Source organism: Crocuta crocuta, unplaced genomic scaffold (assembly GCF_008692635.1).
Source record: "Crocuta crocuta isolate KB4526 unplaced genomic scaffold, BGI_CrCroc_1.0 scaffold759, whole genome shotgun sequence".
Taxonomy (NCBI): domain Eukaryota; kingdom Metazoa; phylum Chordata; class Mammalia; order Carnivora; family Hyaenidae; genus Crocuta; species Crocuta crocuta.
Genome location: NW_027527150.1, coordinates 67,714 through 90,790, shown reverse-complemented (window position 1 = coordinate 90,790; position 23,077 = coordinate 67,714). Strand labels below are relative to the sequence as shown.

General features: G+C 41.6%; 1 protein-coding gene across 1 annotated transcript in view; it reads right to left on the bottom strand.

Moving 5' to 3' along the window:
- Positions 1–892: 892 nt before the first annotated feature.
- The window catches only part of LOC144230293 (putative adhesion G protein-coupled receptor E4P), a 38,010-nt gene continuing 15,825 nt past the window's right edge, over positions 893–23,077 (bottom strand). The window contains exons 6-17 of the mRNA XM_077762558.1: positions 21,995–22,035; positions 21,245–21,380; positions 19,983–20,090; positions 16,642–16,826; positions 15,876–16,043; positions 13,110–13,304; positions 11,068–11,303; positions 8,552–8,618; positions 7,093–7,184; positions 5,507–5,687; positions 3,590–3,685; positions 893–1,477 (exon numbers count right to left, since the gene is read on the bottom strand). Of these exons, the coding sequence (XP_077618684.1) occupies positions 1,370–1,477; positions 3,590–3,685; positions 5,507–5,687; positions 7,093–7,184; positions 8,552–8,618; positions 11,068–11,303; positions 13,110–13,304; positions 15,876–16,043; positions 16,642–16,826; positions 19,983–20,090; positions 21,245–21,380; positions 21,995–22,035 (1,613 nt within the window). The 3' untranslated portion in view covers positions 893–1,369. The remainder of the gene's footprint in view (positions 1,478–3,589; positions 3,686–5,506; positions 5,688–7,092; positions 7,185–8,551; positions 8,619–11,067; positions 11,304–13,109; positions 13,305–15,875; positions 16,044–16,641; positions 16,827–19,982; positions 20,091–21,244; positions 21,381–21,994; positions 22,036–23,077) is intronic.

Below are 23,077 nucleotides of genomic sequence, written 5' to 3'. Positions count from 1 at the left end.
TGATGGTAATAGAGTGAGCAAGGAATTTCACTGAGGGCTAGAAGGGCTCTCTGAGGATGAAGAAACTAGTTCTTAAGGAAAGCAAAGGGGTGACCAAGGGACAAAAGAGAAAGAAAGCAGACTTGATGTTGGGAGGAAGTAAAAATAGTGAATAGGGGGTCCAAACCTGAAACACCTAAGACATTTGGCTTGTTTACTCACTTTTTGCAACTGTTTTAGATGCAAAAACAGCAGCAACATTAGTGGGGCTTAAGCACAAGGATCTGTAAACTGCCCAGGAAGGTTGCATTTCATGCAAGTTCTATTCATGTAAATTTGAAATTGCACGATATAAGAAGTCACGCCACAGGCATGCATTTTTAAACCATGCAAACTCCCCAATTTTTAACTGTTTGAGAAGAATCACAGATTTGTAAAGATGGCAAATGGAGTGAATCACACCTTCTGGTTGCATCGCTGTCATGTGGAAGAGACACTTGAGCTGATGAAGCAGAAAAAGGGACAGTCTTCGGTCCATGTCCTAAAAACTGCACAAGAAATCTCTTCAAATGAATCATGGAGAGTCTCGGCTGCTATTTTTACGTTTCCTGCTGTTGTCATTTAAAATTGCTTTTAAAATACTGTCTGGTAACAAAGTTAGCCATACATTTATTAATTCTGGTGCTGAAAAACACACCTAAATCCAATGACTTTGAAAACAAAATTAGAAATGTTAAAACCAAACACATAAGGCCACCCTTATGGGTGTCCCACCCACTGCCTCCCCACCTGTTGGTTTGGGAGCATTTCCATGAGGACACGATGTGACATTAGTCATTTGTGCTGCCAAAGGAAGCGCTTGAGATCACACTAAAATTAACCTGAGTAGTGAGTGGGTTTGAAAGTCGTCAAGCAAAGAGGACAGTGCTGGTCTCCTGACCACTAGAATTTTCCTGGTGAGAACGCCCTCCTATGGGGGATGGAGGTGTATTTTTACAACGCAAGAATACCACCCTCTTTTTAATATTTATTCATATGGGAATTATTGAACTATGGAAATGTTGAGTGATGCAAGATCTTCAGGAGTATAATATGCAGACAAAAATTCAGAGAGAAATCTGCAAGTTGAATCCAGATGTTGGCCAATAAATCCTGGGCAAGGTAGCGTTAGCTGGAAGATGAAAATCTCCTTATTTCCTTCATTATTAAAAAGAATTCTCTGAGAACTTAATGGCATCCAATATACAATCCTGGGTTTGGGGGTCTCAGCAGTCTCTCAATGCCCCTTTCTTTCTTTGGAGATAGAAACCAAAATAGGGAAACAAGTCACAACAGCTTTCAGGAGAAAGAAAGATGGTGGCATGTCTGATCCACGTGTGACCATAGCAGCTCAGTTTTCTGGTTTTAGCCAAAGAGGAGAGATCAGAGTCTGAGGCTTTGGTTGAACAGACACAGCGTCTCTTCTGCGATAGACTTCTGATGATGTTGCTGGTTCCTCCTATTTGGGGGAAATAATTTGTAGAAAAAGCTGAAGAGAAATTAACACCTCAGAAATCACCTAGAACTCCTAGAACTTCTAGCGGTGCCTAGAAATGGCAAGCGAGAATTTGTCTAAGCTCCAAAGCGCAGTAAAGAGGTCCTAACATCTGACTTACAGCCTTTCCCCTGAAAACAGCATCTGTGATTTTTTAAAAAATGTATTTGATCTTTTCACAAATGTTTACAGGGTGTTTACTGTGGATCAGCCAGCATCCTAAGCTCTTAGCACATATAACCTTGCTTACTTCTCATGATGAGGTAGATATTATCATCCTCATTTACAGATGAAGAAATTGAGGCAGAGAGGCATTATAAGTGGCTAGCACAAGCTCATGCAGCCTGGAAGTGATGGACTTGCGACTTGAACCTGGGCACGTTGGCTCCATTCAAACAGTGATGAATCACTTAAATCCTACAGAGGATCAATAAAGACCATAAGGATGAACATGTGCTTTCTAGAGTGAAAAGGGTTGTCCACAGATAAGGGGATCAGATTAGTGCTTGGGGCCTTCTATATAGTTGACTCTTGATAATTTGGTATTCATAAAAAGTAGTGTTGACATGGTTTAGAGTAGAGTGAAGTGCTTTCATGCACATTATTTCGTTCCTCAATCAATCAGGTATTTCAACGATGAATGGATTGAGGCTCAGAGAGGTTAAGCTACTTGCCCAGCATCTACCACCTAAAACCTGAAAGAGTCAAGATATGAACTCAAATCTGGCAAACCCTAGAATCTGTGCTATGGATTCTACTATGTGATATGTTTTTGGGGACCATGTGTATTGGAAAAGGTCTTTTACACAGCTCAGGTTGACATATCCTTTGGCTGCTGGTGATTCCAGCCAAGAGGTGAACCTGTGGCATTTACTGTTAGAACACAGTCAGCAGGCAGTAAACAGACTGCCTTTGGTATGAGAGTGCATGTCCCATCAAGCTGGCCCCAATAGTTGTTGACAATCTAGAGTGACAAATCGCTCTGGTGACAAGTAAGAAAAGCTATCAACTTTCAGAGAAAAACAGACCTGAGTTTGAACCCCTCTACCCAAGCTGAATAGCTTTGAGCAAACCATGTGGACTCTCTCAGTCTGTTTGCTCATCTGTAAGCAAGGAATTTAGACACTCAACATCTTTTGTGGGCCAGGCATTACTCTAGGTAGAAGGAAAACAATAGTGACCACAACAATGAAACTTACAGGGGGGAGGGGCAGAGATTGACCAAAAGCAAACACTTTCATGTTTTTAAGACTAAAACCAATTATCATACAGAGAGGCACATCATACAGAGAATTAAAATAGAATGTAGTGACAGACTGTGAAGGGTTGTCACTGTGGCCACGAAAACCAAATTCCCCTCACCCCATGTGTCCTGATTTCTCTTAACTGTTCTATATTTTTCTATAGCTCACATCACTTTGTGATATACTGTATAATCCACACTTGGGGGTTTATTCTCAGCCTCCCTCTACTCTAGTATCAATCCTGTGAGGGCAAGGGTTTTTGTCAATGTGTCCACTGCTGTTTTCCCAACACCTAATACAGTGTCTAGCATGTATCGAATAATCAATAAGTATTTGTTAAACGAATGTTGTTAAATTATCATTTGGATATTTGAGGAAAGACTGGAGAGAGAGAGAGAGAGAGAGAGAATGAAATAAAGAGAAAGAGAGGAAGGAAGGATAAAGGAAGGAATGAAGGAGGGAAGGAAGGAGGGATGGAGGAAGGTAGGCAGAGAGGGAAGGAAGGGGTGAAGGAATGATGGATGGAAGGAGGGCTGAAGGAAGGAAGAGAGAGAAGGAGGGGAGAAATGAGGGAAAGAGAAAAAAGGGAGAGAGAAAGAGGGAAAGAGAAAAAAGAGAAGGAAGGAAGGAAGGAAAGAGAGGGAGAGAGAAACAAGGAAGGAAAGAAAGCAGAACTCCACTGGTTTTGGTCTCAAAAACCAGAAACAAGCAACATAATGCAGGAAGCTAAAGCAATTTCTCTTTTCTTTTAGATCAAGGAACCAGGAAGCTCCTGGTTGTAGGAGATATTGGCTTTAGCAAGTACACAGAATTACAGAGAAGCTGGTCTTACTATTTTGGTTTGGGTTGTAGAGCGAGATAGGTCAAAGCTTTCAGTTTCAATCCCTTTCCAGATCCGACCAAACCACTTCTTGTATTCCATGCGTACCTGAGGAATATAGAGGTTTGTGTCATGTCCAGAGCTTGGTTAGTGAGAAAGGACCCTAAATAGGAGGCTAAAGATATAGATGCCAAGCCCTATGAATGTATTTTCATTGGTTTTCTGTATAGTCCTCTTGTTAACTCATTGTAAAATTCAACTTCCTCATTGTAGAAAAGACATTTACTAGATGCTGGGCACTACAAAGTCTCTATAGAGAGGAGTTGGTGATGCTGCTGGTGGTGATTATAAGGATGAAGGTCATCATTATAAGGACACAGCTATATTCAATACACTTTATGCACCATATGTCATTTCATCCTTCCATAAACCAAAGGAGAAAGCCTTTTCTCTCACCAGCAATTAAAGGTAAATCTGAAGCTGTTGGAAGTACATGGACTTGTCCAAGGTCATATAGCCAGAATGTAACACCTCATCATTCTTATTCAGAGGCCAAAACTAACGACCACGTGGAACCACTCCCTGTGATTACATGGATTCCCTCCATGTAACCTGTTTAACATGTTTGAAAAAGATATTTAAGTATTTAATACTCAGCCGAGTATTGCCACATACACAGATGAGAAGATTAAGGCTCAGAGAGGGTAAGCAAGCTGCCCACACAGCAAGCTACTCAGTGGAAAACCTAACACTAGAGCTGAATTCTCTCTGTTTTTGGCATATTATGCCAAATATCCCAGTGCCCTTCCCTAAAATGCACTGCATTATAAGAGGATTATGTGTCCTCTTTCTGGTGAACTCCGGTATGGCCACATGACTAGCTCCAGCCAATGAAAGAAAACTAATTCAGGCACACTTTGCCAGGATCTCCTTTCCCTTTGCCACAAGAATACCAATATTCCAAACAACGGCTGCCCTGTCAGCCTATATTCCAGAGTGAAGACAATGTAGATCAAGCCACAGTTATGTAGCGTGAGCAAGAAATAAACTTTATTGTTGTCACCCACTGAAATTAGGGGGTGGTGGCTATTTGTTACTGCAGCATAATCTCCCTTATCCTGATAAATGATCTCCTATGAGCCAAATAATGTCTCCTCAAATTTCATATGTTAAAGGCTTAACCTCCCAGGATAACTGTATATGAAGATAAGACTTTTATAGAAGTGATTAAGAGTAAATGAGGTCTTAATGGTAGAGCCCTGATCCAATAGGATTAGTGTCCTGTTAAGAAGAAACATAAAAGCTCTCTCTCCCCCATGTAAGGACACAGCAAGAAGGTGGCCTCCTGAAAAAACAATGGAAGAGAACTCTCACCAGAACCCAACTGCACTGGTACCCTGACCTCAGATTCCCAGCCTCTAGAATTATAAGAGATATTTCTGTTGTCCAAACCACACAGTCTATGGTATTTTGTTCTCCAGTTGTCAAAAGCATACTCTTTTTTTTTTTTTATAGTTTATTTATTTCTGAGACAGAGAGAGACAGAACCTGAGCAGGGGAAGGGCAGAGAGAGAAAGGAGACACAGAATCCGAAACAGGCTCCAGGCTCTGAGCTGCCAGCACAGAACCCAAAACGGGGCTTGAACCCATGAACCGTGAGATCATGACCTGAGTCGAAGTTGAACACTTAACTACTGAGCCACTCAGGCACCCCAAAAGCACACTCTTAAGATATAGGTTGGAATGTGAAATTTAGTCATAAGCACCCAGCACACACAGCATACCCAAGCAGCACTTATAAACCCTTTTCCCAGAATCAAGGCAACTGCAAAATACAAATCTAAAACATCAGAGAAGGGTGAGAATGTGAATAGCCACTCAATAAGATTGTGGGACTCGGCTGGTGAGAAATAAAGTAATTAGCCTTACCTGGCGATTAAGGAGACAGTGTACCACAAAGAGCAAAACTCCCTGCAGAACATTGAAGATGGTGAATGTGTAGGCAACGACTGATCCGATCACCTGCCCCAACTCTTCAACCATAAAATAACCAAGGCCCCAAGAACAGCCCAGGACAAATAGCTGAGCAATGGCCTTAAATGTCATGACTCTGGAAAGGAACAGGAGCAAAAATAACTATCATTGATCATTATATGTTGGGCACTGGGCTAAATTCTTTGCACGCATTACCTGATTTAAACTTCACATCACCTTGTGTGCTTAAGAGGCTCATGCAAAGTCCTACAACTCGAAGGTGAGGCAGAATCCATGCTTTCAATCACTGCTTCTGAGAATAAATACTTTCTCCTACTCTTGGAAATGATTTATCTGCAAAGTCTTTTACATAAACCTATTGGAAGATGTGTGGAAAGTGTCTTCTAGAAAGTTGTATTGAAAATGTGTACCGATGATAGTTTCTTCAAGAAAATCTTGTTTTGTCAAATGGAATGGGGTTGTTGATGGCAACTGTCTGGGAGAGCTGACGTGTGTGTGTGTGCACACGCGTGTGTACGTGTATGCGTGTGCATGTAGACATTTGTGTGAGCCTACACTCATCCACACATGTGTAGAGGGATGAAGAAACACCAAGAAGGGTGACACTCTGACCCTCTAGGGTAGAAAACATCAAGGCTAGGAGATGTTAGGTTGGTATGATAAGTAGAACTCAAAGCCTAGATCTGAAGTTGGAAAGGTAGTCCATAAGTTTTGTTCACCTGACTCACCAATGCAGAAGAGTGACTCTTGCCCACTCTTTTTTTTTAATGTTTAATTTATTTTTGAGATAGAGATAGAGACAGCATGAGCAGGGGAGGGTCAGAGAGAGAGGGAGACACAGAATCCGAAGCAGGCTCCAGGCTCTAAGCTATTCCTCAGCACAGAGCCTGACGCGGGGCTCGAACCCACGAACCATGAGATCATGACCTAAGCCGAAGTCGGACGCTTAACCGACTGAGCCCCCCAGGTGCTCCGACTCTTGCCTACTCTTGAATAACATGAGGACCTGTTCCTCTTATCAACGGGGGATAGTAGTCATACCCACATCATGATTGGAGTTATGACCATTAAGTCAAACAATATTGGTAAATTCCCATCAACTATCAAGTTCCTATCTATCAAGTTAATATTAGTTGTTCTCATTATTTTCAATTATTTAGATCAGTACCAGTAAGGATGGAGATCTACATCCAAGGATAATGGAGTCCCCAGAAGTGGGTGGACTCCCAGGGTTGGGGAGAGAGGATAATGTTGATACTCTTGGCATAAATTTCATATGAACAATATGCTACACACAGGAGGAGCTCAATGAATATTTGTTGAGGAAAGAGATCAAGGAGTACATTAAACTACTTGAAAATTACAGTTTTTACTTCTAGTTGTTGTAACTCACATAGACTTGATCCATTACCAGGAAGTTTTATATTAGATTTTGGTATGGGGTTTTTATTCCCAATCAGAAAGAAAAGTAGTCCTGTAGGAAAAATCTATAGATACCACGGATTCTAGGGCCTACTTACCTGGTATCCTGAATGGTAGAAACTTCTTTATTGAGGGAGGAAAGTTTACTTCTCAAAATCCACAGAATTTGAAAGTAGAGCACCAAGTTTATCTGTGGACACAGAACTAAAAATTGACTTGGAATTTTCTCTGGAGTCCATGTCATGCAAACTAATTTGAGTTGGACCTAAGAATCTTTTCCCTGGGCGTCAGGGTGGCTGAGTTGGTTGGGCCTCTGACTTTGGCTCAGGTCATGATCTCAAAGCTTGTGGGTTCGAGCCCCGTGTCGGGCTCTGTGCTGACAGCTCAGAGCCTGGAGCCTGTTTTGGATTCTGTATCTCCCTCTCTCTCTGGCCCTCCTCCCCCAGGTCTCTCTCTTTCTCTTAACAATAAACAATTAAAATAAATTTAAAAAAAAAAGAATCTTTTCCCAAATGATACAGGCCTCATAGGATGCTATGCTATGCTCTGGTCTATTATACAGCACACTGTATATATATGAACCTGTGGCAGTTGGTGCTTGATTAGGGTGACTATATAATTTATCATTCAAACCAAGACACCTAGAAAGTGAAAGAGTAATAACTGATATCTATACCAGGACAATAATGTGATCAGGAAGTTGCTAACAGAAAAACATGTCACTCTATACAGAATACATATTTGCTAAATATTTGTTTAAAATTAAAAAAACAATTTTTTTAATGTTTTATTTATTTCTAGGAGAGAGAGAGAAAGACAGCGTGAGCAGGGGAGGGTCAGAGAGAGAGGGAGTCACAGGCTGAAACAGGCTCCAGGCTCTGAGCTGGCAGTCAGCACAGAGACCGATGCGGGGCTCGAACCCACGAACCGCGAGATCATGACCCAAGCGAAAGTCGGACGCTTAACCGACTAAGCCACCCAGGCGCCCCTAAAATTTTTTTTACTAGTTTATTGTCAAGTTGGTTTCCGTATAACACCCAGTGTTCACCCCCACAAGTGATGGGCATGGAGGAGGGCACTTGTGGGGATGTTTAAAAAAATTTTTTAACGTTCATTTATTTTTTGAGAACCTGAGAGAGACAGAGCATGGGCAGGGGAGGGGAGAGAGAGAGGAGACAAAGAATCCAAAGCAGGCTCCAGACTGAGCTGTCAGCACAGAGCCCAATGCAGGGCTTGAACCAACGAAATGTGAGATCATGACCTGAGCTGAAGTCGGACACTTAACCGACTGTGCCCCACTAAATAGTTGTTGAATGAACAAACGTGGGATATTTAGAAGAATCTCCAGCAGAGGGTTATATTGCATCAAAGTAACAAGTGAACCAGGAGGGAGCCTGGGAAAGAGACATAAAGACGGTGTTTTCAGGAAGACGGATAAATCACATTAGACTTTATCTTCTTTATCTTCACCTCACTTTTGCTTTAACAGAAAGAAACACACTATGCTTGGCCAACCCAGGGCAGGGCACCAATAAATAACTATCACTAGTCACCCACCAAGATAATGACTGCAACTGGTCCCATGAAACTCCAGATGAATGCTTTATCATGCTTGAGCCAGCAGCTGTTGAGAGAAAGGTATGTATTAGCTGCCTATTTCTCAGAAGACAAAGGTCTTGAATTCAGACTCCTATAGCAAGATCCAACCAGTGCCAGGAATCATTTAGTTCAGAGCCAGGACTTTAGATGGAATCAGACATGGGTCCTCATTCAACACATGCCATGTGCTCTTAGCATCAGTTTCCCCCAAGTGTAAAGTGCGGGCAAATAGAAGTATTGAAAAGATTAAATAATTACTATGGCTATATGCCAAGTCTTGAAGTCAGGTAGGGTCAGTCCTACGACTGTGCTCTCCTTCAATATTATGGCAGCTATTTAGGGTCTTTTGCTTCTCTGTATAAACATTAGAGTCATTTTATCAATATCTACAAAATAATTTTCTGAGACTGTGATTGAGAATGCATTGAATCAACAGATCAGGTTGGGAAGAAACGACTGACTGACTTGATAATATTGAGTCTTCCTATCCATGAACATGGACTATCTTTCCATTTATTTGAAACTTCTTTTATTTCTTTCATCAGACTTTTGCAGTTTTCCTAATATAGATCTTGTAGGAAAGATTAAATGAGATAATGCGCATACAGTTTTGAGCACAGTTCCTGGCAAAGTGGTAAGGTTCAATAAATAGTACCCTAATAATATTGACTGCTATAAGAAAGAGTACAAGTACACTTGTGGGGATGAGCACTGAGTGTTATGTGGAAACTAATTTGACAATAAACTATTAAAAAATACAAATAAAAAAATAAAAATAAAAAAAAGAAAGAGTACAAGTAGCAATTTAGCTACAGCAAAAACAAAAAAACCCTACCAACACAAAATAAATATGTTCCATATACCAAGTACCCTGTTGCCCAAACACTTTTTATTACGTCATGGCTTGTGTTGGCAAAGTTAGCATAATTTATTCTGACCAGAGACCTCGCAGCATAAAATTGGTCAATGTAACAAGCAATTGTCAACACTCAGTGAGGAGAAAAGCTCCTACACTTAAGTTCTATTCTAAGGGTTGTAAACAATAGCCCACAGGGCAAATTCAGTCCACCCCATGTTTTTAATTTAATGTTTTTTATTTATTTCTGAGACAGTATGAGCAGGGGAGGGTCAGAGAGAGAGGGAGACACAGAATCTGAAATAGGCTCCAGGCTCTGAGCTAGCTGTCAGCACAGAACCCAATGCGAGGCCTGAACCCACGCACTATGAGATCATGTCCTGAGCCAAAGTCGGATGCTTAACTGACTATGCCACCCAGGCACCCCTACACCCTATGTTTTTATAGATAAAGTTTTATTGAAACACAGCCACACTCATCCGTTAACATATTGTCTGTGACTTGGCTTCTCTCTCACTACAAGGCCAGCACTGGGTAATTGCCACAAAGACCATATGACCTGTAGAGACAAAAACAGTTACGATTTGGCTTTTTATAGAAAGTTTGCCAACCCCTGATCTACGCTGCCACTGTATCTCCAGAATCATTCTGGCAGGACATATGGTTTGAGCTGGAGATGGGCCACCTTTTTCCCTTCAAGAGGGACACCTTCATACATGATGCTTTAGCACATGCATATCTACTTCGTAACCTAAGCCCCATTGCCAAAATACTAGCTTTTTCAACTAACTTTGCAGAGCTTTGTAAACTTCTTTAGTCAGGCAGCAAAACATGGCTTAAAATGCTGCCCTGGGAATTCTGAACTTATTCTCTTTTTAGCTGTGACCTTGAGAAAGTTTCTTAGATGGACTAAGCCCCAGTGTCCTGTGTATGAGGTAATGAACAGTGCCAATTCCACAGGAGCATTGGGAGAATAATAGTGCATTATTTCTGATACAGAACAGGACCTCTAGATTTATCACTATTGTTAATTACTCTTTACATTTGGGGGATTAACCTCAACCTATTCAACCTACTCTTTTTCAGAATCCTATAGAACATAGAGGACTTTTGTGTTCCTGAATTTCCCAAATGTGCTTTTTTCTCCCTAATTTCCTTTTTTTCCCTTAAATAGTTTATTGTCAAGTTGATTTCCATATAACACCCAGTGCTCATCCCTACAGGTGCCCTCCTCCATGCCCATCATGCCCCTTCCCCTCTCCCCCACTCCCATCAGCCCTCAGTTTGTTATCGGCATTCAAGAGTCTCTCATTCTCCCTAATTTCCTAAAGTGAGTTCAAAATTTTATGTGTAAGTACATTTGTCTGAAAGGTACATTCCCCTATTTGGGGAAATAGGCCCTAAATTTTATCAAAATTCTTAAAAGGACCCAACCCCAAAGATGCTGAGAACCATTGCTCTAGGTTTTTTAAGAGAAAATAGAATTCTGGTTAAAAAAAAAAAAAAGGAGGAGGAGGAGGACTGGTTTGAAGTGCAAATGCACTGAAATGATTTTTGGTTTCAGATCTTGTATCAGCCACGGGCGCCATTTCCACCTTAAGGCACATGTCATTCTTACCGATCGCATGTTCCATAATTGTGGGGTCCTACTATTGCAGACACAGCCACGATCAGAGCGGGAACCCCATAGCCTAAAGGGCATATGAGCCTCTTCTTGAATTTGCCTGCACTGCTGTAATTGGCCACCTTGAGATTCCTAACGGTGAGGAAGAGATGCAGCCCTTCCAGGAGCATCCAGGTGAAGGAGGCCAGGTAGAGGTAGTGCAGCACCCCAGCGATGATGGAGCACAGCAGCTGCCGGGGAGACAAGGGTTAAGAGTGTTGTCTCAACCTGATCATTTCCTAGATGTTGACCTGCATTTTCTTTTTATTATTTTTTAATGCTTATTTACTTTTGAGAGAGAGAGAGACAGAGCATGAACGAGCAAGGGGCAGAGAGAGGGAGACACAGAATCTGAAGCAGGCTCCAAGCTGTCAGCAAAGAGCCCAACATGGGCTCGAACCCACGAACTGTGAGATCATGACTCAAGCCAAAGTCAGACACTTAACTGACTGAGCCACCCAGGTGCCCCCTGCATTTTCAATTCTAACACCTGTGACATTTTGCCCGAGGGCAAAACATTTTGGGGGCGCTCTCCCTGGCCCCATGCTTATCCTTACCCCATGGTTGGGGCAGGCCAGAAGTGCTGAGGAATATATACCACATGAAGTCCTTAAATCTATGACAGATGAGAGTTGGTAGATGAATATTCCATGGCCCTTATCCTTTGGGTAGGTGAGCTGCTTAAGTTTTTGTGTCAACTTGACTGAGCTAAGGAAAATGCCCAGATAACCGGTAAAACATTATTCCTGGGTGTGTCTGTGAGGGTGTTTCAGGTAGATATTACCATTTGAATCAGTAAACTGAGCAATTACCCTCACCAATGAGGGTGGGCATCATCCAATCGACAGACGACCTAAATTAAATTTTTATGGAGGAGAAAGAGAATTTGCTTCATCTATTTGAGCTGGGCCATCCTTCTCTAGCCCTCAGACAGTGGTGGTTATGGTTCCAATAAACAAAACAGACTATTTTACAAAATAGATTTTTTTTTTTTTACAAAAAAGGAAGGTGGGCCAGCCTCAGCCTCATCATTTGCCAACTTCTTCCCATTTTCTAATGAAGAAACTAAAGCCCAAAGAGGTTAAAATCTCACCTAAGATCATACAGCTAGTAAAAAATAAAAATGGATTCGAAATCCACACCATCTTTAAAGACTATACTTAACTCTTGACTGTAACAATATACTGCCTTCCAGGGAAGGGGGTTAATAGTGCTTTCATAACTTCTAGGTATGAGATCATAGTCTTTTAGGGTTAAAAGGAGCTTTGGAAAACATTTAGCTCCAATTCTTCCTGGATATGATGATGAACTTAACTGTGATGAAAACAAAAGCTAACGGTGGCAAAGCCACTGTCTACCCAAAATTCAAGACTCCCTCCACCCCTGATTCCAGACTATAGACTTGTCACTGGGATGGGACTTCCCAGCCAGAGACTACATTTCCCAGCACTCCTTGTAGTCAGGTGTGACCATGTCACTGATTTGTAGCCAATAGGATGTGAAGGGAAGTGATGTGCACCATTTTCCAAGATGGCTCATTAAACTTCCCTCACGGGACTCTGCCTTGTTCTTTTCTCTTTTCATTTGGCTAAGATGGAAAGGACTCTCAGACAACCTTGAAAGCTTTATATGAAAGATAAAGAAGACTCCGTCAGCCTGAAGTTGGAGGATAGACGACACCTTCCAAACCTGTTTGTTCACCCTCTATGGATACATAAGGGAGAAATTAACCACTCTTGTCCTAAGCCACTGACATTTCGGAGTTTGTTACAGCAACTACTGTTACCTTGGTTAGTGCCATCAGTCTGACTCTCAATCAGCTTGCTAAATGACGTCTCAGAAAGTACCAGTCTTATTCAGAGTTACAGATGAGGAGAGTTGAAATGGAAACTTGCTTTTCCCCCTAATACCATCTATTGACTCTTGCCTCTCTCCCCATCCTTGCTCAAGAGAAGATGGATAGATTTGATTATGACAACAGACAAAATAGCACATACCTCAGGTTCAGTTTGATCAATCCCTGTAAGGAAGAGCAGGTGGGCCAGGAAGAGGCAAATGGAAAGCTGCAGGTGGAGGAAGGTGCTGGTGTTCTGGATGGGTTGGCACAGGAGGAAGGTGAGGGCTGCCAGGAGGAGGCACAGTAGAGAGAGGCTCAACCCCACATAGGTGATCATAGTCAGCACAGGATCCACCTATGAGCCAAAGTGAAGAATCTGTTACAGTTTCCAGCTCTGTGGTTATGTGCCTGATGTAGAGCCAGATGGGTGTCCCAGTTTAGTCCCTCCAACAATTGACATAACTTCTCTGAGAGCTGATATTCCCGTCTTCAAAATGGGTGCACTAATAGCGTTTTGCACAAAAGGTTATTGAAAAATCAAAACCACTAGCCTGGTGCTGTTGAATAGAAATATGTGAGCCACATGTAGAATTTGAAATTTTTTAGTAGCCACAGATTTTATTTATTTTTTTACATTTTATAATTACATTTTATTAAAGATATTTTTATTATTTTATTAAGTATTTTATTTTTTATTATGTTATCAAGGTCTTTTAGTTATGGTGTTGTGCTCGGCAGTCTTCATATAAACTCCCAGTAAGCCTAAGATTTGTCTGAGTTGATGTTGCCAAAGGAGGGAGAAGCTGAAAATTAGGTTCCAGCCCGGCTTATGGGAAGTCTAACCTCAGTCAAAATTTCAGATATTATTTTAGGAAAAACACTCTATTTTATTGTGTTGCTTCCTCTGGGCACAATTACTCAACCTAATGCCATGGGCAGTCTTGAGAGCTATTTGATTGGGTTGCCAGTAAATCTATTTCAGCAAAAATACAAGAGATATTAGATATTACTAGAAACTAACCTATATTCCTCAGTTCCTAGTGTTTTGTATCAATAGTCCATATTATCTTTTTTTTTTTTGCAAATAGTTTATTTTCAAGTTGATTTCCATATAACACCCAGTGCTCATCCCCACAAGTGTCCTCCTCCATGCCCATCATCCCCCCTCCCCCCCAACACCCACAGATTTTAAAATGTGAAAAGAGGGTGCTGGGTGGCTCAGTCGGTTGAAGGTTGACTTCAGCTTGGGTCATGATCTCACAGTTTGTGTAGTTTGAGACCCGCATTGGGTTCTGTGTTGGCAGCTCAGAGCCTGGAGCCTACTTTGGATTCTATGTCTCCCTCTCTCTGCTCCTTCCCCCTTCTCTCAAAAAATAAACATTTAAAAATTTTTAAAAATGTTTTCAACACTTATTTATTTTTGAGAGATAGACAGAATGAGCATGAGCAGGGGAGGGCAGAGAGAGAGGGAGACACAGAATCCGAAGAAGGCTCCAGGCTCTGAGCCGTCAGCACAGAGCCTGATGTGGGACTCGAACTCAAGAACCAAGAGATCAANCCTCCCCTGCTCACGCTGTCTCTCTCTCTCCTAGAAATAAATAAAAATATTTTAAAAAAATAAATTAAAATCAGTGTAAATAAATTAATGATATCTTTGGTACTTTTTCCATAGTAAGTCTTCAAGAGCCAGTGTGTATTTCATACCGAATTCAGATGCTATTATTTTTGATGATAGAAGTGAAATGAAGTCTTACCAATGAAGTGGTGTTTAATGGAAAAACATTTCACACTGCTTAATTTAAATAAATTAAAATTAAATAAAATTTAACATTTAGGGAGGGGCATCTGGGTGGCTCAGTCAGTTGAGCATCTGACTCTTGATTTTAGCTCAGTTCATGATCCCAGGGTCATGGGATCGAGCCCCGATCCATGCTCAGCACAGAGCCTGCTTAAGATTCCCTCTCTCTCCCTCTGCCCCTCTCCCCTGCTCACACTCTAAAATATTTTTTTAATTAAAAATTTGATTCTTCAGTGACATTAGCCACATTTCAAGTGCCCAATGGCCACATGTGGCTGGTGACCCTACAGAGCAACATAGAGTCATCTCTGTGAAGGCTGGGATTTATCTGATTTGTTCTCTGCTGTATCTTCAATGCCTAGAACAATATCCAGGCTATGTAGGCCGTCCTACACAAATTTGTCAAATGAATAAAATGAGGTCATGCATTTAAATGTGCAATATAATGGTTGTCATACAGTAAATGTTCAATAAATGAGAGCTAAAAAGAAATAGGGGAATAAATTAGGCAAATTTCTTTAAATGTAGCTTGTCCTAGCCGTAGTTGGGACCAGGGAAGTTGAAGGAGATTTGCTTTTTCATTAGTGACAGTCAGTGGCCTTCCTTCCCATCTGACCAGCTGTAACTACTGCTTGCAGAGTAATGGATGCTTGATTCCAGATCATCTTAGACTCCACCCCTATAGGGGCTGACACCCAACTGTCCAATGTTTGAGGACTTGATCTGATAGGTTGAGCATACTCTGCCCATGCCCATGCCAGAATTAAACTCCCTGGGTACAGCTTTCAACCAATGCCTGAGAAGAGGTGGTATATAAATACCCCAGCTCTCCTGCTATTGTTAGGATGACTCAGGTGTTTCTCCCACACTGGCTCCCAGAATTAAGTTCCAAATGCCCATGGTGGTGACTGGCTTCATAATGCTGTCTGCATTAGCATCTGTTTTGGTTTTTTTTCCCCTCATTTCATTTCTCCAGTCCCTTTACTGGTACTTCCTGGAATTACCTCTCAAGGGAGCCACTGCCACTTGATTCCTTATCTTAGAGTCCTTTTCTAGACATGAATAGGACGACCTCACCCTTTGTAGGACACAGTCAGACTCCAGACTCCAGGTCATGGATCTTGGTACCTTGGGAACAAGAGCCATGAGAACAGCAAAGCTGGAAAGGTGGAAGCACTCGCATTGGGTGTGTGAATCGTTGCTGCCCACATGAAAGCAACCCTCCGTCGACCAGGTGCCCCCGTCCTCTGATCCATCCCAGTAGACACAGAAATATTTTGCTCTTGCACCACCAGGCTGGAAAGAGAATAGCATAAAAGTAGAGCTCTTTCTGGTTTTATTATCTCAATTTTATAGGTTAGTCACAGATGCATGGCATTGGAAACCGGAATGGGAAAATCCCATCATGGAGAACACTTGTAGGGAAGACTTTCCTATGACCACATTTACTGTGGGGTTTATTCTTCATTTATTCTGCCCTCCTTTGGTCATCTCAGAGCCCCAGGGATTGACCCTTATGAACTGCTGTACCCAGGTTCCTTGTCACTGGGACAACCAGTGAGAGGAACCAGTGGGAAGTCCTTAGATGAAAGGAGGAGGAGGTCAGATGTTTCTTCTAGATGCTTCTTCTGCTCCAGGATGCCTCTGTCTCGGCAAGCTAACCCTCCTACATGCCTCCAGCTTTCACTGGTCTCAACAATGCTCATCCCTTCATTGCCTTTTTAGGCATAAATATGATCATAACTTCCCTTGGTGGCAATCTCTGGGTGCCTTAACATTTCTTGTTGGTTCTCTTAACTCTGAATAAGCAGAGTTGGATTCAGTTTCTTGCCAGAACCCTAATAACACACCTCTTTGAGGTAATGCATAGAGACCCAGCCCAGATTCTGCTCACCTGTAAATTTTGGAAGGTCAGGGACACAGGTTCAGAGAGATCTACTTTTTCCATCATACCAATGGTGCCACTTGTGACACGAGAGTTCAGTTTCACTTCCTGTGTCCCTCTTCCATCATTAAAAAAGGATCCATTCAGAATATCCCCAAGAGATTGATAAGTGATAAGTGTAACTGCACTTTTATCTGAGAAAACAGAAGAGAAATCGCTTTAGAAAGCATCCATATTATGGGAAATTGGTACACTAGTATCTTGTGTGAGTCGTAAGGCAGATGTTACATATAGTCAAAATCACCCTTGGAAATCTCTTATGTTGCCTCATCAATACATTATGTGTGGTTTCAGGTGTAGCACTTTATATATGTAGTACATATGAATATATATATTATGTATATTCATATTATAATGCACTATACATATAATGCACCACACATTATAAGAGATATACATGCAAAATACCCCGTGATGTATTGTAAAAATATACATGAGCTGTTAGATGTCAAAATCAGGGCCATGAGGCAAGATGTTTGTCTCAGAAGGGCAGGTGGAACTCAAGTAGGATGAGGAAACCACACCTTCCCATTGTTCATCTCAAGCTCACTCTGGGATACCCAATTTAGAAAAGTATGGGAAGATATGCAGGATGATGCATTCTATTTTATTCATTCTCTCATTCTTCCCTCTGTCTTTCTCCATTTCTCTCGCTTTCTCTCCCTCCCTTTTTCATGCAAGAATAATTCACAGAAGGTAAATGTACCTATGATGCTCTGTAGCATGATGTAACATTTTTTTTTAAAAAAGGTATGTATGTATGTATGTATGTGAGCATGAGTCGGGGAGGGGCAGAGAGAGAAGGAGACGGAGAATTCCAAGCAGGGTCCACGCTGCTAGCACAGAGCCTAACACAGGGCTCTATTCCACAAACCACTAAATCTTGACCTGAGCTGAAATCAAGAGCTGGATGCTTAACTAACTGAGCCATCCAGGTGCCCCGCATAATGTAATAGTTCTTAAACTGCAATTATTCATTGGCCACCATCCCAGTTTTAGTCAAATCCACTTATCACCTATATTATTCTTTACTCCATTTTAAAAATCAACTCATTTTAAGATATTTTTCCTCCCCCTCTTCCATCAGACAGCCCACAATAAGGAATGAAGATTAATCACTGGGTCCAGCTGGGGATTTTTTGAAGAAAATGCAGTTGGTATTTCACTCTCTCCAGAGAACCACATCTTTCTCTTTGAAATATTTTTCATGCCTTTGTTCATTGATTTATTTATTTGTTCATTCATCAAATATTTACTTAGCATCTAGTGTGTCCCAGATAGTGTTTTAGGCATTATGATACAACAGTAAAGAAGACAGGCCAAATTCCTGCCATCAGAGAGCTGATATTATAGTGGGAGAGATGAACAACAAACTAACTAAGAAAATATTACATAGTATGGATTCTGGGCAGAAATGTAAATAAGATGATGGGATAAAGTAGGGGTGGCAAACTATGACCTGAGAGTCAAATTTACCCTACACACAATTGATTGGCACACAATCATGCCCCTTTATTTACATATCATCTATTTCTGCTCTCCCTTACAAGGTCAGGGTTGAGTAGTTCTAACAAAGATCACCTTGTGCAAGCAAGGCCAGGGAAACAAAAGCAAAAATTAACTATTGGGATTTCATCAAAATAAAAAGCTCTGCACAGTGAAGGAAACAATCAACAAAAAAGGCAACCTACAGAGTGGAAAAAGAGATCTACAAATGACATATCTGATAAAGGGTTAGTATCCAAAATCTTATAAAGAGCTTATCAAACTCAACACCCAGAAAATAAATAATCCAGATGAAAATGGGCCGAAAACAGGACATTTTTCCAAAGAAGATATTCAGATGGTCAACATGTACATGGAAAGATGCTCAACAACACTGATCATCAGGGAAATACAAATCAAAACCACAATGAGATACCACCCCACAGCTGGCAGAATGGCTAAAATTGATAACTCAGGCAACAACAGATGTTGGTGAGGATGCAGAGAAAGAGGAATCCTTTTGCACTGCTGGTGGGAATGCAAACTGGTGCAGCCACTCTGGAAAACAGTGTGGAGTTCCTCCAAAAGTCAAAAATACAATTGCCCGACAATCTAGTAATTGCACTACTAGGTATTTACCCACAGGATACAAAAATACTGATTTGAAGGGGTACGTAATAGCCAAATCATGGAAAGAGCCCAAATGCCCACCAACTGATGAATGGATAAAGATGTGGTAAATATATATACAACGGAATATTACTCAGCCATAAGAAGGAAAGAAATCCTGACATTTGCAAAGATGTGAATGGAACTCGAGTGTATTATGCTAAGAGAAATAAGTCCGGCAGAGTAGGAAAAATACCATATGACTTCACTCATGTGGAATCCAAGAAACAAAATAGATGAATACACGGGGAAAAGGAAAAAAGAGGGGCAAACCATAAAACAGACTCTTAACTATAAAAAACAAACTGAGGGCCGATGGAGGGAGGTGAGCAGGGGGATGGGTTAAATGGGTGATGGGGTTTAAGGAGGGCACCTGTTGTGATAAGCACGGGGCATGTATGTAAGTGATGAATCACTGAATTTTACACCAGAAATTAATATTACACTATATGTTAACTAACCGGAATTTAAACGAAAACTTGAGGAAAAAAATATTTACTAGCTAGTCCTTTCACAGATAAAGTTTACCAATTCATAGTACAGAGGAAGACTGGGGGGCTATTTTAAATAGGGTGATTATAAAATGCCTCTTGGGGCACCTAGGTGGCTCAGTCGGTTGAGTGTCTGACTTCAGCCCAGGTCATGATCTCACAGTTTGTGGGTTCGAGCCCTGAGTTGGGCTCTCTGCTGACAGCTCAGAGCCTGGAGCCTGCTTCAGGTTCTGTGTCTCCCTCTCTCTGCCCCTCCCCTGCTCATGCTTTGTCTCTGTCTCTCAAAAATAAACATTAAAGAGAATTAAAAATAAAATAAAATACTTCTCAAGGGAAAGAGTGTTCAAGGCAACAATCATCTGCCACCTTCGAGTGCTGTCTTTTCAGACCATCATATGGGAACAGAGCATACGTCAGCCTGTCCCTTTTAAGGAAGCATGTCAAGGGACCCCTGTATGAACTTCAGTGTGTCATAAAGTACACACACCAAGTATGTCCCTCAAATTGCCTGATTAGTGATCACCATGAAGAGTCCGCCCTGTCTCGAAAACTTTGTAAGTTCCCACCTCCTGGTCCATCCACCTGGAAATGAGACAACAGTGCCTAGAATTTGGAGGGCAGGAGAATCCATCTTAAACACAGTACCTCCCAGGATTCCTCTGAAAGCATCAGAACAGTCGATATCCATAGTGTTATTTCCAGCCTCCAGAAGAGTCTTCTCACTGGTGTCATTGCACCTCTTGGTTTCATAAGCTGGAAACATTAAGAAAATGAGTCCTGCTTTGCCCATTTCTCACACATATCAAATTTCTTGTGAAACGATGCTCAGCGTCCCTCATCATCAGGGAAACACAAATCAAAAACACAGACATACCACCTCACGCCAGTCAGAGTGGCTAAAGTGAGCAAATCAGAGGACTCTAGATGCTGGTGAGGATGTGGAGAAATGGGCACCCTCCTACACTGCTGGTGGGAATGAAGGCTGGTGTAGCCCCTCTGGGAAACAGTGTGGAGGTTCCTCAAAAAATTAACAATAGAGCTCCCCTAGGACCCAGCAGTAGCACTGCTAGGAATTTACCCAAGGGATACAGGAGTGCTGATGCATAGGGGCACATGTACCCCAATGTTCATAGCAGCACTCTCAACAATAGCCAAAACATAGAAAGAACCTAAGTGTCCATCAACGGATGAATGAATCAAGAAGATGTGGTATATTTATACAATGGAATACTACATGGCAATGAGAAAGAATGACATCTTGGCTATGTGTAANCCTCCTCCATGCCCATCTCCCTCCTCCCCCCCCCACACCCATGAGTCCTCAGTTTGTTCTCAGCATTCAGAGTCTCTCATGGTTTGCCTCTCTCCCTTTTCCCCACCATTTCTCCCCTTCTTCTCCCCCATGGACCTCCGTTATAAACTGTTTTTTAAAATTTCTTATAGAACTCTTCTTTGAAAGGCCCCCTACTGGTGATTTCCTTTTCTGCATTCAAGGTAGACCAGATGGCACTCCCCCGCATGTCTCTGGCTGATGGGGATGAGATGGTCAAAATGACCTAAGCAGCACACACTTGCCACAGCAACCCAGGGTAAGAGAGGAGATGGCCATGCTTCCTGAAGTTCAAACTAGGGTGAGCAGCTCAGCCTTTATATACAGTATTTAAAGATTTAAAAATATTTAAATCATCTTATACTAGAGTACCTGGTAATGGGGGAACTTCTGGTTTTTAAGCAAGAGAAGCTGAACACTTAAGAGTTTCCCCAGGAGTCACCTTGGATCAGGTATGCATTTGGGAAGAATCCCTTGAATGAATTCTCCATGTCACATAAACATATAAACACAAAGTCGGACAAGAGATCACGCTCATAAAATTTTTTGGTCATAAGGAAAGTGTTCTGTTTCTTACCTATACCAAGTGTAGAATTCTCATGCTTTCCTGGAGAAGCTAAGGTCTTAGTCCATATCATCAGTTCCACCTTTTGAAGTACTCGGGTAGCTGCTTTTGCAATCTGATTTTTGCTTCCATTGTTCGTCAGAATTTCCTTTCAAAGAAATAAAGCTAATTAGGTAGACTCTTCCTAGAACTTAAGAAAGCAGGAATTTACTTGAGCATGGTTGTGTGAGCCTAGAAAGCAAAACTTTCTGCTTTCAACCTGAAGTGTGTCTTCTCACTTATCACAAACAGCCCTGTGAAGGGAGAATCATTCACTCCATTGTATTTATAGGAACACGAGGGCCGAAAGGGTGAGGTGTCTGAAACTCATAAAAAGTGTTTTACAGAGGAAGACAAGGGATGGGAAGTGGTGATGGGGTGGAATGAAGCTCTAGATGTCTGGAGCCGGTCTTTGAAAAACAGCTGAGGCACTGAAACTCTTTCCCATATTTTTGTAATATCCATTAACATTGGAGACCAGATAATGTAGCTTAACAGCATCCCTGGTCACAACCCACTCAGTGCTAGTAACACCCTAGTTGTGACCATCAGAAATGTCCTCTGGCATTTCCTGAGGTACCCTGGGAGAGAGGACAAAATCATTCCTATGTAACAACTGGTGTGAACTAAAAGGCAGAGGGAGCCATCGTAGTTATTTGAATGAGAGAATGACAAGACAAGACTGGCCAGCTGTCTCCCAAACATGGGCTTCACCTCACTTACCAGAATGTCCTCGGAGAATGGGATCTCCTCACCAGTGGCCTCTGGAAATAAAAGTAGCCATTGAGTGGGGTGTGGGAGATAACACTCCTGGCTCACATCTCTCTTCCAATCACTCTCAAGTTGGGTCTTTCTCTGATGCTTCCCATCCTTGCCCAAGTCCCCTCTAAGAAGTCCCTAAAATCTTCTACAGTAGTATTTAAAAATTAGAGTGAGGCTTCCAGCTCAATAATTCAGTCAATAGTATTTATTGCACACCTACTAAAAGCCAAGAACAGTATTAAACCTTATGGGTATACGTTGATAAAGAGACAAAGGAGTTTGAAATCTGGTGGGGAGAGTCACTAGGTAAATAATAACAAATAAATGTTTAAGTCATTGTAAGAGTCCAGCATGTTCTTAATAAATAGGATGAGATAACTTGGGAGTACACAGAGAAACCCTGGCACATACAGGGTGCATAGAAGGCTTCCTGAAGGAATGGGTGTTAACTGGGTTAATATTATAGAAGCAATAGTAGTTCCTGCGGTTGTGTACACAACATGGTATATAAAGTGCCTTAATACACACTATCTCATGTAAAGAAACACAGAAGTTTCCAGAACAGGCTTATGGGGCTTCATATTTATTGAGCCTTCCTAGGTGCCTAACACTGCACTGAATATTTTGTACACCTTAATAATCAAAATGGGTAGGTGAGGTGTATTCATCATTTCCTAAGGCTGCTATAATAAAGTACCACAAACTGGGTGGCTTAAAGCAATAGAAATTTATGTTTTCATGGTTCTTGAGGCTAAAAGTCCAAAATCAAGGTTATAGGCAGGGCCACACTTTCTCTGAAAGTTCTGAGGAAGATCCCTCTTTGCTTCTTCTAGTTTCTCGTGGTTTCAAGGAATCTTCTCTGTTCTTTGGCTGGTGGAAAAGAACCCCAACCTCTGTGTTTGTCTTTGCATGTCCCTCTGAGTGTATGTGTCTCTACATCTAATTTCCCTCTTATCTTCTTTTTTAAGTTTATTTGTGTGTGTGTGTGTGTGTGTGTGTGTGTGTGTGAGAGAGAGAGAGAGAGAGAGAGAGAGAGAGAGAGAG